Consider the following 10,534-nt stretch of genomic DNA (forward strand, 5'->3'; position numbering starts at 1 on the left):
CAGCACCGGTGATAGAGGACAGCCTTGTCTTAATCCTTTGCATACTTTGACATCCTCCGTACTTCTTATTCATTCCCACGTAATTTCTACTTTGTTATTCCGGTATAATTCCTGCAGGAAGTCAATTATCTCATAACCGATACCTTCTTTTAATATTGTCACGCACTTCCCGCGGTCCTTATTGAAGGAAGATGAGGTTTGGCGGGATAAGAAGAAGAGGAAGCTGGTTCTGCCCCGCTCTTGTGTGCTATTCTTTAGCGCAGCCTAAGATCTGTCTAAATAAACGTCGTAACAAGTGTGGTGGAGTTAGCGGGCTAAAGATCACCACGGAACCTCTCCTACTTCGCCGGAGCAGAAGAAATGCTGGGCTACCCCCCTACGGACGGAGATGGCGAAGCAGATGTTTCAACGCCGTCCATGCCAGCAGCACAACCGACCACCCCACAGCCTTATCGGGAACCCCGACACTTTTATGGCAAGCCTGGGAAAGACGTGGATGACTGGCTCACCCACTACAATCGGGTGAGCAAATACAACCGCTGGGATGCGAATTCCAAGCTTGCGAATGCAGTATTCTTTCTTGAAGAAACTGCACTAACATGGTTTGACAATCATGAAGCATCCCTTACCACCTGGGATCGCTTCATGGAAGAAATGAGAGCGGGATTTGGCGATGCCGATGCTCGAAAAAAGGGCGCAGAACAGACTCTGGCTCAGCGAGCACAAGTGCCGGGGGAGACCTGCAAAACTTATATAGAAGTCCTCGAGCTATGTAGAATAGTTGATGATCGAATGACAGAAGAAGACAAGGTAGGCCACCTCCTCAAAGGAATAGCGCACGATGTGTACAACTTTCTCATCTGCAAGGAGGATTTGAATACCACCGCTGATGTAACACGACACAGCCACACATTTGAATCTTTGAAGCGACGCCGTATCATTCCGAAGTTTGGTCGGCTGCCTAATGTGACAACTGTCGCTAGTGTGGATGTGTCTGAAACGGCAAGCCTGGCAGATACAATTCGCCAGATCGTCCGCGAAGAGCTTCGGAGGCATCAAGATATTGGGAGCCATGCCAGACCCGTCTGCAGGAGTACCTCTTCGTCAGACAGCCCATCTTCTACCTGTAATGACCCCTCTGTTATGTCTCCTTCGGACACCCGATGCTCTGCTGCTCATCGCCCGAACATCCAGCCTCTCAACATCAACGCCTACAACAGCGAGCACTCTCGTCCTCCTCGTCTACCACATCCAGAGCATGAAACGTTTAACACAAGCGACGATGAGCCTTATTCATCGAACGAACGTGAGCCGCCAGTGTGTTATACCTGTGGAATGATCGGCCACATTTCCCGCTTTTGCCGCAACCGTCGTCCGTACCAGCAGTATCGTCGACAATGGGTGAACTCCCGTACAAGGCTTCCTGCTGACAATGATGATTCATATAGAAGAACACCTGGCCGGAATGAGTACAGAACAACAGCTAACCGACAAGAACGCAGAATGGTACTGAACCGAAACGAATCACCGGCCTCTGACCGTAGCCTGACACCACCATCTCGGCGCCTACGACAATCCCCTTCTCCCCGACGACGGTCGCCACCTCCGGGAAACTAGTGAGTGCGGCTGGTGGAAGTGAGGTCGCAAAAGACTCTAGCTTACCCATGCCTCTGCCCATTTCGATGTTAAAAAACCGAATTGAAGTGTTTGTGGACGGTGTACGTGCTATGGCGTTGTTGGACACAGGTGCAACTATTTCTATTATAAGTCTCGCTTTTAAAAACTGCCTTGGTCGTAAAGTTATGTTTGCTTGTGATAGTGCGACAACATTATGTGGTGTTGGTGGCGAACCGCTTAACCCACTTGGAGTCTGTTCCATGAATCTTGTTATCGCCGGCCACACATTTCGAACTGAATTCGCAGTACTTACTCGATCAACGCATGACGTAATTCTTTAACTCCATTTTCTGGAGCAATGTGAGGGCACTCTCGACTTTCGCAATGGAGACATTTCTGTGAGCACTCGAATTGAATCTGCTTTGCGTGAAAATTCGCGCACCCATCCTAGCACGCTTTCGGTTTCGGAAGACATAGTCATTCCTGCAATGTCAGCAGAGTTTATAAGAGTTGTTAGTTCCAGCTGTGCCAGTGATGCGTTCGACGCTGTGGTTGAACCACTCACCCTCAACTGCGCGAAGAAAAGTATTCTGATTCCCCGCTGCAACATCTCAGTCATGAATGGCCATTCTTCTTTCTGGACGACTAACTGCTCTAACGAACCTGTTATAATACCACGTGGTCTAAAACTTGCCAACTTTGACGAAGACTCTTTTAAATCAGTGGCCGTGCTCAGCACAGACAATTCCCAGCCTACCGCATGCTCAGAAGAAGATGAGACAAAATTGCTTGCCATGATTAACAAATCCCTGCCAACAAGTGACCGTCACAGTTTAGTGGAAGTTCTGGCGAAACATACTGCGGCTTTCGATTTCTCTCGGGACTCGCCACCACAGATTCCCATTTCCCGTACTCAGCACCGAATCAATACAGGAACTGCTGATCCAATCCGCCAGAAGCCTTATCGTGTATCCCCATCAGAGCGCCAAACAATCGAAGAACAAGTTCGTGACATGCTGCATAAGGGCATCATTCAGGAATCGTCTAGTCCGTGGGCTGCCCCTGTGATTCTAGTGAAAAAGAAAGATGGCACATGACGATTTTGTGTTGATTATCGACGTCTGAATACTGTTACCAAGAAGGACGTGTATCCCCTGCCACGTATTGATGACGCCATTGATTGCTTACATTCCGCCTCCTATTTTTCCTCAGTTGACCTGCGATCAGGCTATTGGCAGATCCCCATGCACCCGGAAGATAAAGAAAAGACGGCATTCATCCCCCCAGACGGGCTGTATGAATTTAGTGTGATGCCGTTTGGATTATGTAACGCTCCAGCCACGTTCGAAAGATTCATGGATACAGTTTTGCGCGGGCTGAAGTGGCACATTTGTATGTGTTATTTGGACGATGTAGTGATATTCGGAAAAACTTTTCATGAACACAACAATCGATTAGAGGTTGTCTTGGAGTGTATTGAGAAAGCTGGTCTGGTACTGAATTCCAAGAAATGTCGTTTTGGAGAATGCCAGACTGTGGTACTTGGACATCTCCTAGACAAGGATGGAATTAGGCCTGATCCGAAAAAGATCGAAGGTGTCACTTGTTTTAAACCGCCGAAATCGTTAAAACAGCTCAGGAGTTTTTTGGGGCTTTGCTCCTATTTTCGGCGTTTTGTTCCGAAATTTGCTGATCTAGCATATCCCCTTACTTGTCTTCTGCAAAAAGATGTGCCTTTCAAGTGGACTGCCGATTGTGACTCCGCCTTTCGTCAGTTAAAGTTTATTTTGACATCTGGACCAGTACTACGCCACTTCTGTCCATCAGCTCCAACAGAACTTCACACTGACGCCAGCGCAGTTGGAATTGGTGCTGTGCTCATACAGCACCACAATGGCGATGAACATGTCGCTGCGTATGCAAGCCGCTCTTTGAGCAAGGCTGAGCGTAATTACACAGTAACTGAACAGGAATGCTTAGCTGTTGTATTCGGTGTACAACGGTTTATGTCATACCTTTATGGATGTGCATTTAAAATTGTGACGGACCATCATTCCTTATGCTGGCTTGTAAACCTTCGTGACCCCTGTGGACGCCTTGCGCGGTGGGCTTTGCGCCTTCAAGAATTCAATTTTACTGTGTCTTTTAAGAGTGGTCGTAAGCACGGTGATGCTGACTGCTTGTCACGGTTGCCACTGGAAACTACTGATTGCGACAATGAGGTCTTGGATGAATATATAGCTGCTATCTCTACAAGTTTCCCTGATGTTGGTGAATTCAAGATTGCGCAGCGACACGACAACGAGTTGGCGCCACTTTTTGAGGCAGCAAAATCACGGAACCCTACAACCTCATTCTGCATTCGTGACGGTGTACTATACAGGAAGAACTACTCGTCAGTAGGTGCGCGGCTTCTTCTGGTAGTTCCTACAAGTCTTAGGTGTCAGGTTCTTCGGGTAATGCACGACGATGCCACAGCTGGACACTTGGGTTTCGCAAGGACATTGCACAGGACTAAGGAGCACTGAGTGAATGGACACTACTTACCTGAGCACTGAGTGAATAAAACATGTGTTCGAATCCCGTGAAAAAAAAATTGTTCTTTTTATATTTTGTTTTAACCGAAACATTTAAATAAGCTACCAAGATCATTCCTAGGGAGTGTTCTCCTTTAAGTTGCAATATGTCGTGTTTTTATTCCTCATTAGTCGCAAAACCAGTCTTGAACAGAGCCACAAGATGATGGTATAACAATGATATCACTAATAAATTACATTCACCGTAATCATTTCCTGCCTTCAGTGAGCGTAGGTTATCTTTAGGTTGGATTCAGAGACACCTTTCGGTAACTATCGCCGTTTAACCCTCTCAGAGGCAGCCAGTGAGAAGAAAGAACTTACGGGACCCTGCCGTTGAGGAGAAGAAATTACGCGTCCACGCCATTGTCCGCTTCTTCTTCTTCGCCCGTAACACTACCCGGGGCCACCGAGCGATTGTCCCGATCGGTGGACGAAGAAGAAGTCAAAGTTGATCAGATTTGTGACATGACGGCGATCTTGTGCGCACCGGTGAAGAGAGAAGAGAAAGAAGGTAATGGCTTGCCGCCAGGATGACCAATGAAGCCTGGCCCAGAAAGCTTTCGTTGAACCGGTCGCCATGATTTGATGGCTGGGTCCTAGGTACGCATCATACGGCACATGTGGGGGCGACGTCTTCACGTTTAGTGTTGTACCGGGTCGGTGGGTTCATCTGGTCGGCGCTTCCGGCCTGTCGGATCCATCGGTCAGGTTTTTCATGTGCTGTATGTTGTGATGTGTCCTTGCACATGTTCGTGGCGTCTTAGGTCAGTGGGATCCTAAAGTTAGGCTGCTTGTGTTTCTTGTCTTTTGGTCAGGGCGGCGGACAGGGCGGGGGTGGATAACGGCGATGTGGCGCCGGGTCCAGCTGGCAGGGAACAGACAGATTATGCGTCGTCCCAGGAACCCGTTGCCAATGGCGCAAGATGACACAGGGCGCCAAAGCTCCGGGCCAGGATGGCGAGTGATGATGATGTACCCCGCGCCTCCAGCCAAATGTTACGGGGCGGCAAGCCGATGATGAAAGGAGACGGAACATGACCGATGGCGATGTTCGATGACGTTTAATGAATGATGGCGGACCTAGCGCAAGCGCGTTTGCCCACGCCATTGTCCTCTTCTTCTTCTTCGCCCGTAACAATACGATTGTGGCCACCTCTTTCAGGCACATAATGGTGCTTGTTGAATAATGGTTCTGTACTGTACGGTCATGACCAGTATTCCTACAGAACAAGCTTTATTGAGAGAAAAATACATAGGTCGACCGACGATACAGGTGGTAGCCGAACGCGTGAGCTGATCTAGTGAGGAATCAACTATTCAACTGCACAGTAATTTGTGAGTGATTTAATTGTCTTCCTTCAAGGCCCCATAATGCCCGAACGAAAAACAGAAGAGAAATTGGAAGAGCCAAGCGAGTCGCATTGAAATGAAGGACATCAATAATGCATTCAAATCTTTCGAAACTCCCGATAAGGTATTTTATGTTGATAATATATGCCATCTTCTTAGTAGTCATTAAAGGGCAGTGTTTGTAAAAAGAACAGTCTCTGCCTTTCAAATAGTAGTCACATAGGTCCGTGGGCTTCATGTGGCCTGCGCAGCTGCTTAGTGTGGTCCACTGGCTCAAAAAAAGTGAAACCTTCGTTCTGAAAGGACCTGCTAGCCAACTTTAAAACCAGCATTATTTTCCAACTACAATCAAAACGCCTTCTTTTATTTCTTGGAAGTAGGCATTGGGCGGACATCCGCTGTCTTAATACACTGTTTTCTTTTAAGTATAAGTAATTGTATTGTTTATTACCCATTGTATTTATTCCGCAGCTCTCATCAAGCTATCCTAGTGTAACACCCATATGTCGTTTTGGAAGAATCGAGGATCCGCTGTTGTAATATTTTTTTCAATGAATGGGTGATTTCAGCCTTGGAATGATATATATTTAGATATTCTTATTAAGTTTATTCTTAATTTATTTCTCTTGTTTTCGGGGTCTTCGTATTTATACATCATAATCGCAGCCTACATTGCCACAGATTAAGCCCTCAGGAACAACAATATGCACACACTCTTTACTTTCACAAGGTTCAGCATTATCACTGTGCAGCAGTACATATAAAGGCAACCTAAATATTCTTTTTTGATGTTTTATAGACAACGTAAATATTGTTTAATAGAACTGTCATATACTTGTGGTTCAGAGAACATATCCTGAAAACAAGGTTCAAGTAATCGGATGACGTTATCGAAGATCGCTCTGCATATTAATCAACTGTTGTAACTCAGGGGCTCAGTACTAGACCGCAGAGACAAGGCGACCTGATTTTAAACCTGAGAGCTGCAGTTGCATTTTAATAAAATCTAGAATCGCACTGAGAGCAAAAATTGTGGTAGATTCAATATCAGATGAACATTTTTTTCTTCTCAGCTTCGTCAAGATAGCTCTACGAACTGGCTTATGATTTGAGAGAAGAAACTAACTTTCTCGCAAACTGTGGGCTGTAAAGTTTGCCGAAGCAGGAAAAATGGCTATGAGGACAGGCTGGAAGGCGATGCATGAAACTACAGACGACGGTGCAATGGCAGCGGCGGGTTTCAAAGCCACCATGGTTCGGCTGTATCAGGTCTACGCCTCGCTTCACTTTGTGCTAGAGAAGATCAGTGCATAATTAAAGGCTCGATTCCTCATCACAATTGTGAGCTCATGTAATCCCTTTTTTTCTTTCGTGGAGAGACTGCATCTTCATCTTCTGTTTATTCTCAATGAAAATGCAATACTCAGCCATGTAGACCACTTCAGGAGCTTACCGCATTGCTAAAACACTGATACTGAAAAGCATAAAATCATGACCCCTTCTGACAGTGGGCACAATTCGAGAATATTGTACTGAGTATTGGTAGCTAACCAAGGGCAATGGTGGCACATGAGAACATATGGCTGCAAGAATGGCCCTTGTTCATCCTGCACGGTATTCACTTCGCAGTCTCATTATTTCATTCCTTCAGCACTTTTTCAACAGCAATAGTGTTGAAGGTAGATATAGCCAGAAAATAGATTGCATGATTGACTTGTGCATTCACCATCTTCAGGCACTGGTGACAGTGAAAATGTAACAAAAAGCGAGGAACAAATAGAGTTGAAACACATCATCTGAATAATGAACACGATAAAAAAAAACATCACAATCAAATTTACAAATGTACTTCATTGCTAAGCAACATTAATTAACATTGTAAACCACAGAGAAGTTTGAAACTGTAATTTAGTGAGTTAAAGTTATCGATGAGATGAATTCCACTGCTGCAGAGATGTGCAAACATGAAGGAATCATGTATGCTCTTTGACTTGCAGAAAGTGAATAGTGTACGGTTATCAAGGAGAAATAAAAAAAAACAGCCTGAGTAGCTCCGGTACGTTTCCTAAGAATTGTCACTATTTCTTTTTGGGACGTCTTAAACCGAAGCTCTCCACTATGGTGTCTCGTGACCCATTGGTTAGTTTGGGTTACAATCAGCAAATCAGTTTTTGGACTATCATGTTTTCCGTATTAAATTCGCTAATTTACTGGGATATCCCAGTCGAAAAAAAACAACAGAAAATTTCTGATGGTCTGTAGTCTTGTCGTATTTTTGACCTGTAGTCTGACGTTTATTGTTCGTAGTTTTGTATTGTGACGTTCATTGTCTGTAGTTCTGTATGGTGACGTTCACTGTCTGTAGTTCTATATTGTGACGTTCATAGTCTGTAGTTCCGTACTGTGACGTTCGTTGTCTGTAGTTCCGTATTTTGACGTTTTGTAGTCTATTGTTCTAAACTGTGACGGCATGCATTCTGATGTCCCGCAATCTGACATTCCGTATTCTCAAGTTCTGTAGTACGAGGGCGCATGTTCATTTCACATACTGTTGTGAATTTCTTCTCTCCTATTGTGAGAATATTCACACGTGCAAAATGCAACCACAGCCAAGTGGGAAAAATTAGTCTCATGGGATCATGGTCATTAATTGGGCTATTTTGCAGGCATGTAGACCTAGCAGCTCTACACAAAAAAAGTGTCCAAGCATGCCGAAGACATGCGAAACAACACCTGTGAGAAGCCGCCTTTATTTGGAATCCATAAAGCTGTATTTCCAAATGCGCTTGAACGGGAACACCTGAATGATAAAAAGATTGCAGATTTCAATTAAACACCTATTTAAAATGCATTTTTGAAAAAAAAAGTGGTTTCGATGAAAAATTGATGCTGGTTATTTTGAAGGTAACTGAAAAATGAAAGAATTATTTTGTGGTTTTCCATAGACATTGGCAATGGAGAATGTTGTAGTGACAGACACAAGAATATTTTAAACCTCATTGTGCTCATTATGTGGACTGGAAATGGATAGCACTAGGCCATTTTTGTATTACCATTTTATCAAATTATAGCCCGTCTCTCCTACATAAAGCCCACAACTCTAACGTAAGTGGTAGAATGCCAAAGTAGTAAGCCTTCATATCGAGCAATAAATAAATGTTTAAAGAGTTTAACAAAGCTCAATGAAAATGACTGAAGGATTATACGTGTTTAGCCTAACCTTTATTGCACACAGATATCCTCAGGACAGCCAGTATGTAATGCTCTTATAACTGCGGCACATGCAAATCTTTCTCTCCTAGGAAAATCTCCTGAAATTCCAATAGCTTTTATTGCCTACTATAAGCCTATAAGCGTTTATATTAGAGAACTGAGCAACCTGTGACACCCGCTAATTAGCTACACCTTGAAAGCAAGCATAACGCCGCTGCAAAAAAAAAAGTCCTGTGCATACAATTCTCTGTCACCCACCGGAAGGAATACACTGTAAATCTTACCCTAGAGAAAACGGTGGACACATTTCTGTGCCAGGTACTGCGGCATCATCTTGTAGCGCTTGACCACGTCTTCGCGTCTACTCACCTCCTTAAGCAATAGCCAGGTGTCTGCACAAATGAAATCATTAATTATTTTCTAATCAATTATTAATTCGATTTTGCAAAAACGACAAAATCAAAATTTGGATGAAAACTTTACATATTTTCCAGAAAATTATTGCTCAACTGGAAGCATTTATTCACTGCTGAAATACTGTTTAGCATAAAATAAAACATTACTAGGGTTAGCATACTGAAGTAAAACTACTGCTCTGACCATGGTCAAGTAACTGCTGTATACATTTCCAAACAAGCAACACATGTTGTTTAGTGTTGTTAAATTTTGCAGCAAATATGGCTTTTTTTTTTTTCGTGCTAGCCCAGTTCAGCTATGACAGTGACTCAAAACTGCTAGCATAATTGTTGGTGCCTAACAACTAACAGGCATATTGAGCCAGTCATCCATTGATAATGGTAAAACCATTTTGTGTGATCTCATCAGCCTTCCCCTGCACTGTATTTCAAACAGCAGCCATGCCCCTTAAGCAGTATGGTTTGCAGCTTCTTGATAGCCACAGTTAAACCATCACCAGCTTCAGTTTCTGAAATACCAAAAACAATACAATTCCAATTATATTGTATACAGCCACAACAAAACCAAATGAGATCTCTTCTGTAGTTCATGGAAAGATGTTTTCGTTTACCTGACTACTGATGCCACTCCAAAAGGGTAAGGTGGAGAGAACACTCTTGAGATGGCTCTGCTACGAAGGCTTCCTGTCACGCTCCTTGTACTTCAGTCCCCCCGAGGTAAACGGACATCAGCTTGCAGAAGTCTGAATCCGATCGGAGACTGAATTGGTTCATACAATTTCCATGGCCAAGGTGCATCTGTAAAAACACAAATGTAAATGTAATTGATGCGGCTGATTCTTTAAATAATTAAGGATATGCACCATTCAAAAGAAGCACACATTTTGTTATATTTGTTGAAGAGACAAAAGCACTTGACTGAACAAAGTATGAAGCAACCAAGTGCAAGTTATTTAGAATATACTTTAATCGTGAATCGACGGAAACGCGAAACGGCGACGATGCTCTGTGTTACTGGTATAGTACACCGCAAACTATTGCATATGCAAGTCACAATTGCAAGAATTGAAGTTTTGCGATAGCATGCAATAAAATGGATTTACACTTGCGCTATAAGAGTATAGTAATTTGACCTTTCATTTATTTTTTTTTTTTGTTGCGGTTACACATTTGTAGAATCCTTGCCCATTCACCATTGTTCGTACAAAGCGAGAAATTTACGCGGAAATGCACAATCACGGTGCAACACTGTAAAAAAAATGAGAGAGAGAGAGCGCGTACGAAATGAACGGCAGTAACGTACGCTTCGCGTTCATGCTGTCAGCTGATTGTGCATGCGATTGCGAGGAAGGAGCAAAA

General features: G+C 43.8%; 1 protein-coding gene across 1 annotated transcript; it reads left to right on the top strand.

The window, feature by feature from the left end:
* Positions 1 to 417: 417 nt before the first annotated feature.
* On the top strand, positions 418 to 5,123 carry LOC146193313 (uncharacterized). The gene is made up of 2 exons (XM_084600515.1): positions 418 to 1,103; positions 5,012 to 5,123. The coding sequence occupies exons 1-2, from the start codon at positions 418 to 420 to the stop codon at positions 5,121 to 5,123; spliced, it is 798 nt and encodes a 265-aa protein (XP_084456641.1).
* Positions 5,124 to 10,534: the final 5,411 nt, after the last annotated feature.

The sequence above is a fragment of the Amblyomma maculatum genome, chromosome 4, assembly GCF_055883805.1.
Source record: "Amblyomma maculatum isolate TAMU_Amacu chromosome 4, ASM5588380v1, whole genome shotgun sequence".
Taxonomy (NCBI): Eukaryota; Metazoa; Arthropoda; class Arachnida; order Ixodida; family Ixodidae; genus Amblyomma; species Amblyomma maculatum.